The sequence below is a fragment of the Trichosurus vulpecula genome, chromosome 7 (genome assembly GCF_011100635.1).
Source record: "Trichosurus vulpecula isolate mTriVul1 chromosome 7, mTriVul1.pri, whole genome shotgun sequence".
NCBI lineage: Eukaryota > Metazoa > Chordata > Mammalia > Diprotodontia > Phalangeridae > Trichosurus > Trichosurus vulpecula.
The window spans coordinates 148146852-148168861 of record NC_050579.1 but is presented as its reverse complement, the minus strand read 5'-3'; the positions used below and the strand labels follow the sequence as shown (position 1 = coordinate 148168861).

Sequence of the window (22010 nt, the reverse complement as noted above, 5' to 3'; positions counted from 1 at the left end):
CTTTCTTCTGGGAGGGACCTATCCGTTATTTAAGATACACATTTGGTTGGTTTGATGAGAAGGGCAGGACCACGTTCAAACCACTATTGCAGTTCCCCAGGCTCCTCCCCCCCCCCCCCCCCCCCCCCCGCCCCGCCAACCCTCCATCCCTTTACCAATCTAAGCAAAGTTGTGCCGCGTTTCCCTTAGAGACGCCCCGCCCTTCCTCCTAGGCGGTTGCTATGGAAACGGATCCCAAAGCCACCTGAGTCCCTGGAGCAGGTCTGCCGGTGCCCCTTGTCCTCGAGCCCAACACGCACCCCTTCATACAAAGCCAGTACCCACAAGTCCACAACTATTATCTCTCGCAAAAGCCATGGAAGTCTCTGGCTCCCCCAAGCCTGAGGAATCCCGTGAGGAAGATAAGCAGGAAAAACAAAAGGAGGGAGCCAAGGAAGGCGGGCAGCCTGGGGAAGTTGCTCCACCTTCTTCCTCCCAGGGCTTCGAACCCAAGGTAGCTGACTCCCTTAAAGAGGAAAAGGAACCGGCACCCGAGCCCCAGTCCGGGGGTGGTACCGCGCCTCAGAGCCCCGGATCTGGAGGGAGAGCCTCTGGAGCTCCCTCAGCAGAACCAGACGCTGCAGTTAGCCCCGCTGCCCCTTCAGAACCAGGTACGGAAGGTCCTCCTCAGCTGAAGCCAAATCCACAGGTGCTCGCTCCACCCGCCAAGTCTGAACGGGACATTCATGAAATTCCCATGGCTGGGGAGCCTCATCCCAGCCATTCAGAACAAATTCCTTATGAAAGGGAATCAACTCTTTACTTAAATGCACCACAGGAATCCTCCTCTTACGGCAATCTAGCAGAACAACCAGAATCCGAAGTTTTTTATCGTGATGAATCCACCAGTAACTCTGATCTCAAGCCGCCAGAACGTGGGTGGAAACAAAAGGGTGAGCCTGAACCTGCTGCACCCAGTAAGCTAGAGATTGCTGCCCAGAATGCGAAGGCATATCTGCTGAAGAAAAGTAGCAAATCGGGACTAAATCTGTGAGTCCTAGATAAATGGAAACGATATTGACTGAGGAGAAAGGACTATAACTAAGCAGTTGGGTGTGTATGTATGGGTGTGTGTCTCCAGAAGAGTCATGTTAGTAAAGAAAATGGCAAAAGACTGTGGAAGCCCCGGATGTGCTAAATGGTGATCTGGCTAGTAGTTTGATGAAGCCCAGGCACATAGTAATAACATTTCTTTCCATAAATTAATGGTTCTCAATTATGCCTGTCAATCTACAAACATTTTGCTGAATGACTGGTTGGTTTTATGTGTAGTGAGTTGAATCTGTCTACTTAAATATCAGAGATGGTAGTAGTAAAATAGCTCATTTTGTTTATTTTTAAAGAATATTCTGTATTTTCACAAAAGCAAAAATGAGGGAAAATAGTTAAACTATTACTTCTATTTAATTATTTAAAGCTATAATTTGTTTAACCTAGAGAGTTGCTGTTCTTATTAATAGTTTCTCTTTTCCATAGACTTTGATAAAAAGTAAAAAAAAAAACAAAACAGTTCTCCTAATTAAAAAAAATCTGTCTATTCCAAGAAACAAGAAAAAGCCAGAATTGGAGACCGGCCAATGATGTAGAAGTGGCATCATTCACATTAAAAGTGAATTTAAGCATAACCTCAAAATAAGAATCTTGATAAACATGAATAAAAATGATGCCAGTATTTATATGCAAAAATTATCCCAAAAAATGTGAGTACTACTTATACAATGTTGAGGATGTGCATCCAACATAGATAAATCTATGAAAGGTGAAAATTAATGAAATATAAACTCTTTGAGGTTAAAGTCTGTTTCATTTCTATCTTTGAATCCCAGTGCCTAGTACAGTGTTTAAGCATATAGTGGCTATTTATGAAAACTTACCTTGCTTATTGGTGTCCCCTTGTATATGAGAATAACATACTCTTTATTCTTGATACCTATTCAAAATATTCAAACTCTTGATTTTAAGAAGTTCATTAATATAAATATCCCAAAGCATAAAATAATAGCAACCAGCATAAATAGGAAAGTAGTTCATTAATAAGCAATATAGTCCTTACTATACTTTGTGTAGAAATATATTAAGGAAATAGATTTGTGCAGAATAAAAAATCTCTGCCTTAGAAAATTTGACATTTCATTTGAGAAAAATTCACGTGTATATGTGCATATATATGTGTGTGAAACATACATTTGATCTCTCTCTACATATTCAGTCAGTCAGTAAGCATTTATTAAGCACCTGTTATGTGCCAGGCATTTTCTAAGCACTGAAGATTCAAAGAAAGACAAAAGTCAGTCGTTGCCATTGAGGAAATCTAATGGGGGAGACAACATGTGAACAACTATGTAAAAGCAAGCTATATACAGGATAAATGGGAAATAATTAACAGAGAAAAGGCACTAGAATTGAGGGATACTGAAAGGCTTCCTGTAGAGGGTGGGATTTTAGCTGGGACTTAAAAGAAGCCAAGGAAGCCAGGAGGCAGAGATGAGGGAAGGCATTCCAGACATGGGGTACAGTAAGTGAAATTGCCTGGAACTGAGAGATGGAGTGTCTTGTTTGAGGGACAGCGAGCAATGGATAGGAGTGTAAAGTGAAAAAAAGACTGAAAAGGGGAGGGAAGGGGCTGGGTTATTAAGGGCTTTGAATGCTAAAGAGAAGATATAAAATATGTAAACATTCATAAATGTAAAGTATATTTTAAAAATATATAACTTTAAGAAGGAGCAGTCAAGAAGAACTCAAGGGAACAGGAAAGCTCTCATGTAGGAACTGCCACCTGAGCTGAGCCTAAAAAGAAGTTAGGGATTCTGAGAGGCTAAGATTCTGAGAGGCAAGAGCATGCCAGCAATGGGAGGACCCACTGTACAAAAGCATTCAGGAAAGAAATGGAATATTACATACAGGGAGCTGATAGGGGCAGTTTGGCTATAGAATACGTGAAAGGGAATAATAGGTAGTAACAATGGAAAGGTGGGTGGGAGCCAGACTGTGGAAGAGTTTAAATACCAAACAGAAGAGTTCATATTTTATTCTAAAACAATGCAGTCACTTTTGAGGACAGGAAATTAACATGGTCAGAGGTGTGCATTAAAAATGTCACTTTGGCTGCTGTGTGGAGGATAGATCAGAGAAAGGAGACATTAGAAGTAGGGAAACCAAATAAGAGACTATTGCCAAGCAATGGTTGATAAGAACCTGAACTATGGTACTGGCTGTGATTGGAAAGGGGAAAAATGGCAAAGATATTGTGAAGGTAGAAAAGCCCAGACCAGGCAAGTGAACGTGGAAGATGAGAGGTAAAAATATCAAAGAAGACTCAGGTTGTGAACTTGAAAAGAAATGGGAAAGTGGAGTAAGTGTGGGTTTTGGTGGAAAGATGAATTCAACTTGGGACAGTTTGAGATGCTTATGGAATAATCAGGTGAAGATGTCCAGCAGGCACTTGATAATGTGGGACTGGAGCTCAAGAGAGAAACCACTTTGGTGGTTGAGGAGAAGATGGATTGGATGGGGGGAGTTGAGGCAGGCAGGCAACAGCAGGCTATTGCAATAATCCAGGTGTGAGGTGATGAGAGGCTGTACTTGAGTGGTGGCAGTGTCAGAGGAGAGAAAAGGGCATATTCAAGAGATATTGCAAAGGTGAAATCAGTAGGCTTTGGGCAACAGATTGGATATGTGGGGGTGAAGAGTCAAAATTGACCCCTAAGTTATGAGTCTGAGGTACTGGAAGGATGGTGTTGCTGTCTACAATAATACATAAGGTAGGAGGGCTGGAAAGGATTTAGAGGGAAAGATGAGTTCATGTTTCAACATGTTGAGTTTAAGATGTCTGTTGGACATCCAGCTTGAAATGAATGGCAATTGGAGATAAGAGTTTGGAGGTCAGCGGTGAGATTAGGGCATAATGTACTATAACACATATAACATAATATATGTAATAAATAGATTTGAGAATCATCAGTATAAAATGGTAATTAAATCCATGGGAGCTGATGAGAAAACCAAATGAAATAGTACAGAGGAAGAAGTGAAGAGGGCCCAGAACAGAACCCTGTGGCACCTATGTTAAGGGGCCTTCTCCCTCAGAAAGTGCTAGAGACTTTCTGAGGAGACAGAAGATGTCTTCAGTGTATAAGCAATTAATGTCTCAGTAAGTCTGAAAGTTTTCAAGCTCCTTGAGTGCCTGAATCTTCGCACTTTCATCAGTTTTATTTGTTGTATTTAGGAAGTCTAATGCCCTTTTCGGGAATTTTCTCTCTTTGGTAGATACGATCATCTTTGTAAGGTACTGACTAGGATTTTAGATCAACGTCCTGAAAATGTTGTTGACATCATTGAAAATATCAGTCAAGATGTGAAGAAGGCTCATTTTAATAAGAAATTGGACACACTCCAAGATGAACATGAGATACCTTTGGCATATGAACTAGCAGAGAAGCAAAAGGCACTTTTTCTCCAAGGGAATTTGGAAGGTGATCAAGAACAGGAAGATGAAATAGTAAGTCACCATGGCCAATTTTTTATTTCTTCTTATTTCATAGTTCTCTATAAATTCTTTTTACCTTTGTTTTTGTCAAGTATTCTTCAAGTAGCATTTTCCAACTTACCTCACCTATGACAATCATTCCTTTGCTTTGGATTTCCCATCAAATTTGTAAAGTTGTACTTCACCATTTAAAATTTTCTGGAGTCTCCTTATATTCTTGTCTTATCTACTTAAATCTATTTTTAAAGTCTTTTGTGGCAGAGGAGAGAAGTAGCATGGTATGTTAAGTAAAGAGCTGGCCTTGAAGCCAGGAAACCCACTGACTAATCCTGGGCAAGTAATTTAACCTCTCAGGGCTCTATAAGACTACAAGTTGGAAAGGAGGTACCAAACTGTTGGTGAAGAAGACAGAGATTGTGGGACTGAGTGATGTAAAATAAAAATAATTAATTAAGTAATTAACTAAAAAAGAAAAGGAGAGAGATTTCTTATCTGGGAGGTCCCTATATCAATGAAATCGGAAGTCTAGTTCCTCTCCCTGTGGCAGGGACAATATTTTGGGCATTTTATATAAAAATACATCAAACATATTACCTACTACATAGAGGTTGTTGTTTTTCAGCCATTTCAGTCTAGTCCAACTCTTCATGACCCCATTTGGGGTTTTCTTGGTAAATATACCAGAGTGGTTTGCCATTTCCTTCTCTTAGCTCATTTTACAGGTGAGAAAACTAAGGCAAACAGTATTAAGTGACTTGCCCAAGTGTCTGAGGCTGGATCTGAACTCAGATCCTCCTGACTCCATGCCCAGTGACACTCTATCCACTGTGCTACCTAGATGTCCTCTACAGAGAGGTAGAATAATATAATGGAAGAAACCCAAATGTGATGGATTTGAACCTAGGTTCTACCACTTGCTAACTGTATAATCTTGTACAAGTCAGTCTCTAAACATTTATTAAGCACCTACTATGATGCCAGGCACTGTGCTAAACTCTAGGGATACAAAAAAAAAGGCAGTGCACCTTAATTTTTTATTTGGAAAATAGACTTACTATTTATGCTACCTACTTATAGGGTTATTGAAGAAATCAAATAATGAAAATACTTCATCAACTGTAAAAGTGTTATGTAAATGTTATTTTAGTTAATGCTTAATAAATGTTTATTGTATGAACAAATGTAGAACAAATGAAAGTCTGTTTTTAAATGACTGCCTTTACTTGGGCTTCACTTTGAATCCTTACCCAGACTGGCCTTTTTTATATTACTCTTATTTTTTTCACATGAGTTGTTAAGAGATGAAAATGTGAGATGATTCAGGAAGGGCTGAAAAGACAGTGGAAATGATATCATTCTTGCACATGCTATAAGAATTTGCGAATGATTTCCCCCATCAGAGTAAGCTAGTAAGGATGGTATACTGCATTATTGAATACATGTTTTGGTGACTCAGAAATTTCTGATGTGCACATTTCCAAATAGAATCCATAATTCTGTTTCCTCGCTGCCTGTGTAGCATACGTTTATTATTCTGTTTCCCAGATGCTTCTGTAGTAATCTTCAATGGCACTATTCTTAGATGCCATCTCGAGCCTATCTCTTTGTTTATAAATTTGCTAGTTTAAGCAGATGCTATCCTAGAAATATAAAAATGTCATTTATGTTCCTGTCCCTGTGACTAACTTGAATCGTTATTTAGATTAGCGATTTTTAACCAGGGGGTAAGAGGTCTACAGAATGCAAGGTGCTTATGGATAGATTTCAAGGGATCCACGAATTTGAATGGGGAAAAATAAACATTCATTTTCTCTGACTTTTCATAAAAATTTAGAATTTCCTTCAGTTATTTAAAAACATGATTCTGAGAAGAGGTTGATTCATAGACTTCACCAGACTGACAAAGGAGTCCATGACACAAAAAAAGGTTAAAAACTCCTGAGTCAGATAATTCATAATTCTTCATACCCTTCTTTAATAACAATCCACCATAATAGGCTTACTTAATTTCTGATTAAACACTTTAATATTCTCATATGAAATGTACACTCAGATTTTTTTTTGAAGAACCACATTTAAGTATCCATAATTCTCTTTGATTCTGCTATAAAATATCTTAAAGGATCGATGCCAAAGACTTGCTTTATAAGTGAGGCAGCATATATGAGAATGTTCTTTTGGAGGGTTACTAAATAAACATCTTCGGAGGGTTCAAGATAAACTAATCTTATATATAATTCTCAGTAGTGAGGTTCCAATTAGCATATTTGTGTATAATGTATATTTTAGTGGGAGAAAAGAAGACGGATTTGTGATTCCATTGGTACTAGGAACCCCTGTTTAACAACCCTGTACCTTGTCTGTGATTTATAGTTTGAAAAAACTGGGTGAGACACTGAGAAGTTAAGCAATTTGCCCAGAATCACATAGGTAATATTTATCAGAGAGAGGACTTGAATCCAGGTCTTCCTGGTCTTCTATCCATTATGCTATCCTGCTTCTTATATAACAATAATACTTAATGTTTACGTTACATTAGAAATTACAAAGTACTTTCACTTATTGTATCTTATTTAATCTTCATTACAATTCACTGCAATAGATAGGCAATGTTATTATCCTCATTATACAGGTGAAGAAATTGAGATGAAGGTTGTTACTGAGTTAAGTTCATATGACTAGTGTATAGTAACGCTAGAAATTGAATCAGCCCATTACTGAGTCTTTGGAGAAGACTCTAGAGCTACAGCCTCCAATGTTCCTTCCATTAAACCATGCTATGGGGATGTTTATTTATAGGCAACCTTCAAATCTAAATACTACTATTACTTCCTTTGTCTCCTCTCCATACAATTACTTCAGGCTTTAGCCCAGAAATCATTCAACAACAACATGTAATCGACCAGCAAGCGTTTATCAACATCTTACTATGGGCCAGGCACAGAGCTAAGTGCTGGTCACCTGCTTCATGCCAGGTGTAAATAAAGGCTGTGTGTGCGTGTGTGTGTGCATGTGTGCGAGCGTGTGTGTGCACGCATGTGTATGACACAATGTACAGGCAATGTTAAGGAGCACCAGAAGTCTTTATTAAATCTGAGGCCATATTGGACAATAGCAAACTAAACCATACTGTTTGGTTCACTGTTAGGTGAGCATTATTAAGGAAAAAAAAATTGACTTACTGATAGCTAAATATTAAGTGGTTATTATGTACTGAACTCTCGACTATGTGCTTTGAAGAGTACAAAATAAATATAAGATAGAGTCTTGGTGACAAATAGTTTATAATATAATTAAATTGAGATTAGAAATATACATATAAAATGATAAGAGAAAAAGTATTAAATTTCTAAATTATAGAATACAGACATTTAGCAGAGGCTAATGGCACAATTATTAATTGTGAGGTACATAGTACATGCAAAAAAAGTTAGAAGAGATAAGTATGGATTGGAATCATTACACTTCATGAAGAAAGGAGCACAATATCAGCTTGACCATAAAAGAAGAGAATAATGAGTACAGATAAGGAAAAGCAGAGTACATTCCCGGTTGGATAAAAAGCATGAGCAAGACACAGGGGCCAAAATAAAAAGTGTGTGTGTGTGTAGGAGGCACATGCACTGGAGTGGCAAGGGAGAGTGTAACAAGATAGGCTTAGTTGGAATAGAAAGAGTACAAAGCCTGATTAGGTAAAGTGATGTCCAATTTCGGAGGACCTTGGATGCTAGATTTGATCTAATGATGAATTTCATTCCTTTATACAATAATGACTTATGGAATGCCTTCTAGTACTTTGAAGGATACAAAAAAGGAATAACCATTAATGTAAAGTTGTAGATTTGGTAGTAGTTGAATGACTGAACCCAAAGAGTAGTCATAGAATTATAGATTCTCAGAGGCCTAGTCGGACCAACACTTTAATGGGAATTGTCACTACAACAATTCCCAAAAGTGACAGTCTCTGCTTGAAGACCTCCAGTGAGGAGGAACCCATTGCCTCCCAAGCAGCCCATCCTACTTTTAGATAGGAAACTTTTTGAAACACCAAGCATAAATCTTCCACTCCTCAACTTCCACATTTAGCTCCCAGTTGTGCTCTCTGAAGCCAAGCAAAACAAGTCTAATACCTCTTCCATATGACAGCCCTTGCAATACCAGAACACGACTAGCCTACCCCCATTCATATGGACTATTTGTGCCCAACCTGTGGTAGGCAGAGCCTTCCGAGCTCATCTTGGTCTGACCGGCCACAGTTGGACACACTGTAACTTGATTCTAAGATAGTGATGTCATTCTGGTTCTCTTCAAGAATGAAGAACAAAGAGTCAATCACTCTACTTAGCAATCAAAGTAGGCTACTTGTTCTGTAGATGCCCCATTCAATCCCCATCTCTGTTCCTTTTCACAAACTGTTTCAAGTGCCTAAAATGCACTCCCTCTTCTCCTCTGTTCCTTAAGATCCCTAGCTTTGTCAAAGGCTGTATCAGGAGGGCAGAGTCTATAATTTCAAAGAGGATTATATATATATATGTCTGAAAAGTTCGGAACCGCCGGATATAAGAAACTCTCAAAGTAGGAGGCAGAAGAATCAAAGCATATATTTAGGCTCCACAGTAACCAACCCACGAACCAGCATCCCCATTTTGATATATTGATCAAAAGCTTCCAGGCCCAATAAGTATGCCTCACAAGAGTAAGCAGGAGGCCACAGAGAAGCATGATGGTGTAAAGCAAAATCATATACATGCTTCCCCTCTATGGTAAAAAGATTACCCACTGGCCTCAAGTCCTTGTTCAGCTTCCTCCCGTAGGTCAGCTCTGCTACTGGCAGCTCCTGCTTCAGCTTCGGCTGTGGCTGTAGCTATAGCAGCCTCTGGCTCTAACGGAAGCTGTTTTTAACCATCGGGCTTCTGCGGGGGTGTAAGGTACGCCGGGGAAAGCACAGGTTCTTTCAATCTGCTTAAGCAAGGTGAAGGGGTTGACCGGGAAAGCACAGGTTCTTTTGATCAGCTTAAGCAAGGGAAGCAAGGTGAAGGGGCCGACAAGCTTACTCCATTCCAACATACAAACAGCATTCAGTTGGTTCAGGGGAAAAAGCCAAACTATTCAAGGGCACTTGTTGACTAAGTGCTAAGGAGCCCATTTTTGGTTACCAACACAAAGGCTCAGAACAAATGCTACCTGCTATATGAGGTGTGAAAAATTACATCTTTATGAAGTATAAAAAATATGCCTATAGGAGTCCTTTCCTGATTCTCCCAGTTGTTAGAGCTCTTGATTCCCTCCCCACATGTACTCCATATGAATTTTTATTTACTTGCATTTATTTTGTATTACCATTACTAGTTTGTGTACATGCTGCTCTCCCTGCCCCCAAATAGAAAGTAAACTTGTGGCTAAGAGTTGTTTTTCTTTTTGTCTTTGTGTTCCCAGTGAATAGCGCATAATAGACACTTAATTTGTTGTTGTTCAGTCATTTCCAACTCTTCATCACTCCATTTGGGGTTTTCCTGGCAAAGATATTGGAGCGGTTTGCCCTTTCCCTCTCCAGAGCATTTTACAGATGAGGAAACTGAGGCAAACAGGGTTAAGTGACTCATCCAGGGTCACACAGCTAGTAAGTGTCTAAGGCCAGATCTGAACTCAAGAAGATGAGTCTTCCTGACTCTGGCCTAGCACTCTATCTACTGTGCCACCTAGTTGCCCCTTGACAGTTAATAAATGCTTCTTATATGAAATATATTATATTCCCAGTTCTCATCATCCTAGTCACCCTCCTCTGGATGCTCATCAGCTTACCAATACCCTTCCTAAAATGTGGTACCTAGAACTTAGTACAATATTCTAGATGTAATCAGATCAAGATAGAGTACAGTGGAAACATCACATCCCTCATTCTGAACCCTAGGAGTGTCATAACATAAGCTATGATCATGTTAGCACTTTTGGCTACCATATTGGACTACTCTTATTTTGACAGCTGGCACATTTTGAGTTTGCAGCCCATGAACAAAAACTCAGGCTTTTTTCACATGAACTGTTGTGTCCACATAACTCACCTGCTATACTAGTACATATTTTATGGACCCACAGGTAGGATATTATCCTTATTAAATTTCATTTTCTTAGATTCATCCCATGATTCTCAAAGCCACAGGTTCCCCACCCCTGGGCTAGCCTATTGAGATCTTTTTGCCTCCTGATTTTCATCCACTATTTTGGGTATTCATCCCAGCTACATGTAGCCTATAAATCTGATGCCATTACCCAAGGCTATGAAAAAAAACAAAGAGCAGCAAATGGCCAAGGACGTTCTGCTAGTGATCTCCCTCCAAGTTAGCATCAAGCCTTTAATGACTACTCTTTGCATGAGTCCAGTCATTCAACTAGTTCTGCTTTCATAATTAGTTGTCTGATCACTTAGTCCACATCTTTTCTACTAGCTAACATGGGAAACTTTCTTTTCTCTTTTTTGTTTCCTGCCTTCTCTTTCTTCCTTCTTTCTCCTTTTTTTCTTTTTCTCTTTCTCCTTTCTTTCCTTCCTTCCTCCCTCCCTCCCCCCTCTCTTTTTACTATGTCTCTCTATTTTCACCTAGGCTAGAAATGTAGGAGCCATAATTGGGGACCTGATCCAAATGCTGATTGGTATGGAAGCTTTAACTTTTGTCATTTTTCCAACCTGAGCGAGTTTGCCCCTTCTAAACAACCTAGTGGCTGACACTCCCAGGGACTCACCATATTAGTGTCAGACTTATTGCAGATAACTGATCAGCTTTAGCCCTACTGCAGCTCAGAACCCCCAACTTAAAGTGGTTCACCAGCCTCAGCCTCCCCTAGAAGCAAGGATTATGGCACAAGGGTATGGCACCATGGCCAGCCACAAGAAACTTTTTCAAATGTTTTCTTGAAATCTAGATGTGTTGTGTCTATGATATTCTTCTCAGTCTTGTCAAAGAAGGAAATGAAGTTAGTCTGGTATGATTTATTTATTAATAGGTCAATAAGTACAAAATGTTCACTGATTGAGGAAGTTCCTCACCAAGACTTCTCGATAGCCATGAAATCACAGGTCCAATCCAAATAAAATGTAAGATGATAAATCTGGGTCTGTCATCTGAAGACTGGTCTATAAGTATAGAAAGGATTATCAACTTGATCACAAGTTGATGAATTTTTCTGCCATGGCCGCTCACAGAGACTGTTACTTGTGTATAGAAGGGTTGTGATCTGTGTCCCTGCAAGGGAATACCTATAAGAAATGAAATCAGAGATCCTTGAAATATTAAAGTAAGTATAAGATGATAGGATAAAAGCTTCATATATAAGTAATTAAAGAGGATATAAAATAGGAAAGTGATAAAGGTATTATCATAAAGGTGGATTCATCCCTATAGGATGATATTGAGCTGGGTCTTAAAAAAATTAAGAAGATAAACTGGCTGAGAGGTTGGTGGAACAGCTTTGTAGATATGAGTAATAACATGAACAAAGGTATTGTGATTGGAATTAGTAAAGCATTCAAGAGAATGCAGGTGAAGAAAGGAATACAAATAGATTCTCTTGCATTCAGTGGTGTACAGGAGTTAGCTTTATTGGGCTGTGAGAGATGGTAAATTTTCAGTGTGAGTATATTACCTTAGAAATTGACAACTAATTTTAAATAAAATAAAATATTAGCAAAAAGATTGAAGCAACTTATCATGAGAATAATATACTTTGATCAGGTAAGATTTATTCCAGGAATGCAAGGCTGGTTTAATATTAGGAAAACTATCAGCATAATTGATCATATCAACAACAAAACTAGCAGAAACCATACGACTATCTCAATAGATGCAGAAAAAGCTTTTGACAAAATACAGCATCCATTCCTATTAAAAACACTAGAAAGCATAGGAATAAATGGAGTCTTCCTTAAAATTATAAGTAGTATCTCCCTAAAACCATCAGCAAGCATTATATGTAATGGGGATAAGCTAGATCCATTCCCAATAAGATCAGGGGTAAAACAAGGATGTCCATTATCACCCCTATTATTCAATTTGGTACTAGAAATATTAGCTTTTGCAATAAGAAAAGAAAAAGAAATTGAAGGAATTAGAATAGGCAAAGAAGAAACTAAGTTATCACTCTTTGCAGATGATATGATGATTTACTTGAGAATCCTAGAGAATCAAGTAAAAAAAACTACTAGAAATAATAAAAAACTTTAGCAAAGTTGCAAGATATAAAATAAATCCACATAAATCCTCAGCATTCCTAAATATTACTAACAAAGCCCAATAGCAAGAGATAGAAAGAGAAATTCCACTTACAGTTACCATAGACACTATAAAATATTTGGGAGTCTACCTGCCAAGACAAACCCAAGGCCTATATGAACATAACTATGAAACACTTTTCACACAAATAAAGTCAGATCTAAATAAATGGAAAAACATCAGTTGCTCGTGGTTAAGCTGAGCTAATATAATAAAAATGACAATTTTACCTAAATGAATTTACTTATTCAGTGCCATACCAATCAAATTACCAAAAAATTATTTTACAGAGCTGGATAAAATAATAACAAAATTCAGCTGGAAGAACAAAAGGTCCAGAATATCAAGGGAATTAATGAAAAGAAATGCTAGGGAAGGTGGCCTAGTCATACCAGATATTAAACTGTAGTATAAAGCAGCAGTCACCAAAACTACTTGATACTGGCTAAGAAACAGAGTGGTGGATCAGTGGAATAGGTTAGGTACACAAGATGCAGTAGTCAACAACTATAGCAATCTACTCTTCGATAAACCCAAAGAATCCAGCTTCTGGGCTAAGAATTCACTATTTCACAAAAACTGCTGGGAAAATTGGAAAATGGTATGGCAGAAATGGGGCATAGACCCAGTTTCTTACACCATATACCAAAATAAAGTCAAAATGGGTTCATGATTTAGAAATAAAGGTTGACACTATAAGCAATTTGGGAGAGCAAGGAATAGTTTACCTGTCAGATTTATGGGAAAAGGAAGAATTCATGACCCAACAAGAGATAGAGAGCATTACAAAATGCAAATGGATAATTTTGATTATGTTAAATTGAAAAGTTTTGTATAAAAAAACCAATGCAACCAAGATTTGGAGGGAAGCAGAAAACTGGGAGAAAATCTTTACATCTAATGTCTCTGATAAAGGCTTCATATCTAAAATACACAGGGAACTAAGCCAAATTTATAGGAATACAAGTCATTCCCCAATTGAAAAATGGTCAGAGGATATGAACAGGCAGTTTTCAGAGGAAGAAATTAAAAATATCTATAGGCATATGAAAAAATGCTCTAAATCCCTATTGATTAGAGAAAAACAAATCAAAACAACTCTTAGGTACCACATCTCTCCTGTCAGATTGGCTAACATGACAAAACATGTGTTTTGGAGAGGATGTGGGAAAATTGGAACACTGTTACATTGTTGGTGGAGTTGTGAACAGATCCAGTCATTCTGGAGAGCAATTTGGAACTATGCCCAAAGGGTTATAAAAATGTGTATACCGTTTGACCCAGCAATACCACTTCTAGTGCTGTATCCCAAAGAGATCACACAAGTTGGAAAGGGACCCATAAGTACAAAAATGTTTATAGCAGCTCTTTTTTTGTGGTAGCAAAGAACTGGAAACCAAGGGGATGCCCATCAATTGGGGAATGGCTAAACGAGTTGTGGTATATGAATGTAATGGAATACTATTGTGCTATAAGAAATGGGGAACATACGGACTTCATAATAACCTGGAAAGACCTATACGATATGATGCTGAGTGAGGGGAGCAGAACCAGGAGAACGTTGTACACAGCCACAGACATATTGTTTCTGTGATGACTAACTTTGATAGATTTGGCTCTTCTCAGCAATACAAGGTTCAAAGACAGCTTCAAAGGATTCATGATGGAAAGAGCTATCTACCTCCAGAGAAGTACAGGGTCTGAATGTAGATTGAGGCAAACCATTTGCTCTCTCTTTTTTTCTCTTCTTTTTTGATTTCATTTCTCCTGTCTCATGATTCATTCCATTGGTCATAATTCTTCTTTACAAGTTGACTACTGTGTAAGTAAGTTTAATGCAAAGGTATATGTAGAATATACATCAGATTCCATGCCATCTCTGGGGGGGGGGGGAGGAAGAGGGAGGGGAAGAAAATTTGGAACTCAAAAACTTGTGGAACTGAGTGTTATAAATTAAAAATAAAAAATCTAAAAAATTAAAAAAAGAAATTGATAATTGCTACAAATCAAGGCTTGAGTTATAGTTTTTTTAATTGTCTAGACTTAAAAGAGTGTTAATAATACAGATTAAGTTGAAAAGTGCTCATGCATACATTTTTCCCCCAGAGAGCCTTGTTGTTAAACTTTTATCAGCATACTCCTGTATTGTTCTATAAACATTGCTTGGGTTCATCAGAAATGCAGCAAAAAGCTCAAGGAATGAAATTATTGCCATACTGGAAGACTGATGCCAGTAGGCTAATAATAATGATATAATAATGATAATAATTAATAGTAATAATAATAACTGGCATTCACATAACACCTTAAGGTTTGCAAAATGCTTTATATCCATTATCCCATTTAAGTCTTGCCACATCCCTGCTTGTATCTGACATTCTAACTAATGTATTTCTCTCTTAAGGCAGAAACTCCTCTTCCAAATATAATGGAATCAGCTTTCTATTTTGAACAAGCTGGAGTTGGTTTGAGTACAGATGAAACCTACCGCATTTTTCTTGCCCTCAAACAACTCACTGACACACAGCCAATACAGACATGCCGCTTCTGGGGAAAAATCTTGGGTCTGGAGATGAATTACATTGTGGCTGAAGTGGAATTCCGTGAAGGGGAAGATGAAGAGGAGATAGAAGAGGAAGATATCATCGAAGAGAGTGAGGCTGATGAAGATGAGGAAGATGAATTACCTAAGTCTTCTTACAAGGGCCCACAAGTGATACCAAAAGAAGAAAACAGAACAGGTGCCAACAAATATACCTACTTTGTGTGCAATGAGCCAGGAAAGCCTTGGGTAAGGTTACCATCAGTGACACCGGCACAAATTGTTATTGCAAGGAAAATCAAGAAATTTTTCACTGGACGATTAGATGCTCCTGTCATGAGTTATCCCCCCTTTCCAGGAAATGAGAGTAATTACTTGCGGGCACAAATTGCTCGAATTTCAGCAGGAACTCACATTAGCCCTCTAGGTTTCTATCATTTTGGAGAAGAAGGTGAAGAGGAGGAAGAAGTGGAAGGTGGACAGGATAATTTTCAGAAGAATCCCGATTTTGAAGGCATCCAAGTCACTGAGCTTGTAGAATCCCTGTCCAACTGGGTTCATCATGTGCAACATATTCTACCTCAGGTATGCTCCCTGCAGTTCTTAATCTATTCATCAATCATTATTTATTTAATTTCTACTGGGTGGGAGACAAGCATAAGACAATAGTCTGTCCTTCCTTAAGGAGTTTATAGTTCAGCAAAAGAGAGAGGCACAAAAATATCGACTAAAAATACAAGTCAAAATGCCAAATAAGTATTATTGATTAGAGACTTTCAAATTGGGTAGGAAGGAGGGAAATAAGCATTTATTAATAACCACTATGTTCTAGGCACTGTACTAAGTGCTTTATAAATATCATCTCATTTGATTTTCCCTCCTTGAGAGATACTATTATTATCTCCATTTTATAGGTGAGGAAACTAAGGCAGACAGAAGTTACTTAAGGCAGACAGAAGTTACTTGCCCAGGGTCATACAGCTAGCAGGTCTGAGACCAGATTTGAATTCAGTTCTTCTAGACCCCAGGGATAGGATAGGAATCCAATGTGCCACCTAGCTGCCCCAAGTGTAGCGCTTCTGTTCTGTGTTCTGTGAACTACTTCAAATGAAGTAGGATTTAGATGAGTTTGTGAAATTCCTTATTTTTTTCATATTTTAAATTTATGTAAGCGTATCATTTTTAGGATCTCGTTCCTTTTCTTTAAATCACACTTCTATTTCACCATAGTGGTACACTTATTAGCAAGTGTATTCAAAAACTGTCAGAGAATATATGATTATTGCCATTTGTATATTGAAAACATACTACATTATTTTAGTGTAACCCACACAAGGAAAAACATGAAAAAGATAGTGAATTACATAAAAGAAAAGTGAAAAATTACGGCCTTCACTATAGCTATCCCCATCCCATCCCGTCCCGTCCCGTTCCATTTATTCTCTTCTCCTTCTCTCCTCTTCTCCTTTTCTTTTGTTCTTCTCTTCCCCACCCCACCCCCACTTCCTCTCTCTTCTCTCTTTTTCATTTTGTCACAGTAGGGAATTCCACATGGAGAAATTATATCTAATAAAGATTGGCGCCTGTTCTGCAACACATTTTTTTGGAGAGTTCACTGGAGTGCTAAAATTTTAAGTAACTTATCTAGAGTCACATAGCCAATAGGTACCAAAAGCAGAATGTACCTTTGACACATTACAGATATTCTTGTCTTAATAGGTACTCATTTATTCTTCTTATGTTATTTCTGATGACCTCTTCATACGGATCTCTGATGATAGAATGGTTAAAAATATAGTCATATTTTGTAAATATGTAATATATGTATATATGTACACATATACACGTATAGAGCATTAATAACTTAAAACTGCACTAAAATTTTTGGGATAACATACACATAGAAAGACATACATACACACACACACTCCTTGATTTCAGGAGTTTTGAAATTCACTGTAAAACAGTAATAGAAACAATAGATACAATCTCCTTTTGTTTGAGTTATCTGTATAATTGAATAAAATTCCTCTTCGAAATGATTTTTACTAGAATTATCATAATTTAATTAGGTCTGTTTTAACATAAGCTAGTTTGTAGTGCTGCGGAAATAGTATTAGGCTTTCCATTGAAGAACCTGACTATGAGCTCTAGCTTTAGCTCTTACTAGTTATGTGATGACCAGCAAGTCACAATTCTTTGAGCCTCCAGTTTCCTTATCTGAAAAATGGGAATGATAATTCTTGCGCTATTTGCCTCACAGAGTTGTTATTAGGAAACTACTTTATAAACTCTAAAATTTATCATAATAGTTGTGAATTATTATTATCATGGAGCTGCTTTCATAAATTGAAGATTCTTATTAGCTTTTTAACTTTTGTTCCCAAGGGCCGGTGTAACTGGTTTAACCCCACACAAAAAGATGAAGTAGGGGAAGAGGAAGAGGAGGAAGTTGAAGACGAAGAAGAAGAAGAAAAAAGGGAGGAGCCAGATAACATTGAACAAGAAGTGGGGCCACCTCTTTTGACTCCGATCTCTGAAGATTTAGGTATTTTATATACACATGGATTCATAATTAGAAAAAACCTATAAAATATCTAGAATATACATATATGATATGTGCATGTGTATACACACACAAAGGAATATTAATATGCCTTTGAAAAGTGATGTTCTGACCTCTTTTCTGTCATAACTGAGGTAAAGTGGAAAGAGCACCAGATCTGGAGTTAGGTAATCCAGATGTGAAACCCTTCTCTGCTACTTATTAACAATGAAATTAACAATTAACAAGTTTTTTCACCTGAAAAATGACTAACAATTCCACTGCCTACCTCACAGGGTAGGGTTGCATGGCTTAAACAAAATATGGATGTAAAGTTTTTTAAAGTAACCATAAGGCACTATATAAAGTTTTAGTTATTTCTTCCGAGGTACCTGGGCTGCAATGGGAGATTGGAATGCAGCAAACCTTTGTTGATTGATGACTGGTTAGAATCATGAAAAAGTTGTATTAGATATGCTTCTCAAAATTGTCTCACATCAAGGAGAATTGGCCCGCGTGGCACCTTTGGTATGCATGGCATAGAGTGTCAACTCATTAAAGTACAGAATACATGTATGTTTTTATAGATAGTACTACCTTAGTTCAGACCCTCATAATCTCTCCCCTATGCTATTGCAACAGCCTCTTAATTGGTTTTCCTGCCTCAAGCTTCTCTTCTCTCTAGCCCATCATCTACATTGTTGGCAATTTTTCTACTCAGTAAATTCCCTGTCATCTCTAAGATCAATTATAAACTCCTCTGTTTGGCATCTAAAACACTTCAGAGGGGGCAGCTAGGTGGCGCAGTGAGTAGAGCACTGGCCCTGGAGTCAGGAGGACCTGAGTTCAAATCCGGCCTCAGTCACTTGACACATTTACTAGCTGTGTGACCTTGGGCAAGTCACTTAACCCCAATTGCCCAGTCAAAATAAATAAATAAATAAAACCCTTCAGAACCAGGCTCCAACCTACTTTGCAAGGCTTGTTATATGCTCCTCCACATTTGCTGTGGTCCAGCCAAACTGGCCTTCTTGCTGCTCCACAAACACATTATCCCATTTTCCCTCTCTATGCCTATGTAAAGTCCTTCATGCCTATAATGGCACTCCTTCACCTCTTCCTTTACAATTCAAACTTTTTTAAATATCAGTTCAAATGACACCTCCTACATGAAGCCTTTCCTAACCCCTCCTTGGCTGTTACTGTCACCCTCCTCCCTCTCCCCACCCTAAAATAATATATACGTGTCTATGTGTGTATGTATGTATGTATATTTATATTTATATGTGTATACATACACACATATATACATGTATGTATGTGTGTATGTATGTGTTATCTTCCTTGATAGAAGCTAAGTACAGGACCTGTCTAATTATTGTCTTTATATCCTCGGCATCTTGGTACAATATGTGGCACATAGTAGGCCCTTAATAAATGCTTGCTGGTTGATTCATAATACTGACTTTTAGATTTCTACCATCTTTCTCATCATTTTAATATCTATTCTTCCTTTGTTTTTGTTTCCTTACTACTTAATGTAGATTTGGAATTAGTAGCCTTTGCTTTCTTTTACAGGACTTGCCCTTTTATTTGATAGCTTCTGTATCAAGTAACTGCTCTCCTGCTTCTGTCTCATCTTCTTGCCTCATGTATTTCAGCAGATTTATAGAAAATGAGATGTTATATCTATCCATAATGCATATCCTACATGTGCCTAAGAGTTAAAAAACATTATTTGGGGAGGGCTAGGAGTATGATTTCTTAGATATAAAGAATTAATTATATGGAAATTCCCTCCAACAATGGCATTAGCAAATTGTCTGTAACTTGTGGTTTCCAAATTGATGGGTACCAGCAGAACCAAGAACATAAGTAATTTGCCTATAATTCACATAGCCAATATGTGTCACAGATAGAACTTTAGCCCAAGATTTCCTGACTCTAAAGTTTGATTTTCTTCTCTCTCCACTACCCAGTTTTGGCTCTCAAAAGTAAAAATTATCTGTCTTATCTGTCTTTGGTTTCTAGAAATTCAGAACACACCTCCTTGGACAGCCCAGTTATCTTCAAATTTGATTCCTCAATATGCTATTGCATTCCTTCGATCTAACCTTTGGCTTGGAGCATATGTCTTTTCTGATGGCAAGTAAGTACTGACAGCTATGCAGTCATTATAGGATGTGCCTTAGTAATTTACAAAGATTTCACACAATAACCGGACCCATAAGAAAAACAAAGCAGATAATTTAGGAAATTATCAGAATACTTCAATCATCTTTCTCTATCACAGCCATCATGTGAATACATTGAGACCAAAGATTCTCTGCCTTGTCAAATTCTCCTGTTAATTACTTCTGTTATTCACTTTATTTTTCTAGTGAAGGAAAAGTCTAAATAGTATTTAAATCAATTTACATTTAGGGGTATTTGCTTTTTACATGGACATAGGATGAGAGATCTATAATGGATAAGGGAAGGCTCTTCTAATTTATTTAAATTGCAGTTAAGATATAAATGAAGGGAATTGTGATCAAAAGGAGAGTAAATGTCCTTTTCACCACTTAGAACATATATATACCTTTACTATTCTTTCCTAATGATTTTACCAACACACAGCCAAGACTTTGAGACTGATGGAAACTTCCAGTTCAGCTAAGAGAATATTTAGCTAAATGAGCTCTTTATACAACATTTAAAAGACACAAAAATGTAAATGACAAATTGTATTTTGTGAACCAAGGAATTCCCAGGAAAATTATGACAGATGTTAAAGATATTGAAAAAAATCTTTAATATCTAACCTAATTTTCCTGGGATTTCCTTGGTTCAAAAAAGTCCTTTCTTCATGTTCCACAGGCAATTATTAATAATATTGATAGCCATCAGCTTTAGTACTTAGAGTGAGGAATTTTCTTCTGATAGGATAGATACTGAGGGATATTTCACCTCTGCTACTTCTAACTGAAATTTTGTTTAGGGATAGAGAAAAGAAAACCTCTCCAGTGTTTGTTCATTGCTATAATGCATTCAGGTTTTACTTTTCTTTCTAAAAACTTAATGGTAATCATCCTTTTGTTTACAGAAAATTTGAGAATCTTTACATAGGTTGGGGTCATAAATACAGTCCAGACAATTATACACCTCCACTTCTACCACTTGTTCAACCAGAGTACCCCAGGGGGCTAGAAATCATGGAGACGGATGACCCCACTGTGGATGAGGAGCAGGCTTTCCAGGTTGCCCAAGAGAAAACTTTATTTGAATCTGAAAAAACTGAAGAGACTGAAGAAGAAGAAGATGATGATGATGAAGATGAAGATGACTAGTAAGAATGGAAAAAACAAACTTGGTACCACATAAATAGGTGCTTTGGGAATGCATATGTGATAATAGCAAATAATTATGTTCAGGGATGTGATTCCTTGATGATATGAAATTTGAGGTTTCATATATGAAGCTCTCATATGGTTACAGAAAGGTATTTAAATGGGAGGATTCAAGTAGAGACGCTGACACTTTATATCACTATAAAATATGACTGCAAATTAGTAAGGGCAACATGGAATAGAAAATTAGGAAAATATTACTTGACCACTACCTGACTGTGTGATCTTGGCCAAGTTGTTTAGCCTCTCTGTGCTTTTCCCACCCCCCAAACTCTGCCATCTGTAAGTTCTCACATTCTCAAAATTTTATGATCCTAAGTTCAATTATGTTTAAGAAAATGGTCAATTTAGAGGTGTTGACTTAGAACATATTTTGTTTTGAGAAAAATGATTTAAAAACCCTAAGTTTTGATTTTTCTCTCAAGACATACATAATACTATTATTAACTGTGTGAAAGACATGGCCCTCAACATTCCTTTACTATGTGAGAAACAGAGAATGAAAGAATATATATGGAAAACTTGTTAAATTCCTCAGGGAGAAAACATTATATAGATCACAGTTTCCCAACCAAGAGTCCACAGACTATAGATTTCAGGAACCTTAAAACTTGGATAAGAAAAAAATGTCATCACTATTTATTAACTTTTAGCTTTTAAAATGTAATATTTCCTTCAATGATTTAAAGTCATTATTCTGAGAAAGGGTCCCTAGGCACCAGACTGCCAAAAGAGTCTATGATAC

At 37.5% G+C, this 22010-nt stretch overlaps 1 protein-coding gene across 1 annotated transcript; it reads left to right on the top strand.

Moving 5' to 3' along the window:
* The first annotated feature begins 355 nt into the window (after window positions 1-355).
* RSPH4A (radial spoke head component 4A) lies at window positions 356-21640 on the top strand. The gene is made up of 6 exons (XM_036767622.1): window positions 356-1029; window positions 4306-4537; window positions 15194-15916; window positions 17720-17879; window positions 19908-20025; window positions 20962-21640. The coding sequence occupies exons 1-6, from the start codon at window positions 356-358 to the stop codon at window positions 21203-21205; spliced, it is 2151 nt and encodes a 716-aa protein (XP_036623517.1). The 3' UTR covers window positions 21206-21640.
* The last annotated feature ends 370 nt before the right edge of the window (window positions 21641-22010 follow it).

Coding starts and splice junctions, on each gene's coding strand:
- RSPH4A (XM_036767622.1), top strand. CDS start 356: ATGGAAGTCTCTGGCTCCCCCAAGCCTGAGGAATCCCGTGAGGAAGAT. Junction 1,030..4,305: donor AGCAAATCGGGACTAAATCT/GTGAGTCCTAGA, acceptor TCTCTTTGGTAG/ATACGATCATCTTTGTAAGG. Junction 20,026..20,961: donor TATGTCTTTTCTGATGGCAA/GTAAGTACTGAC, acceptor TTTTGTTTACAG/AAAATTTGAGAATCTTTACA.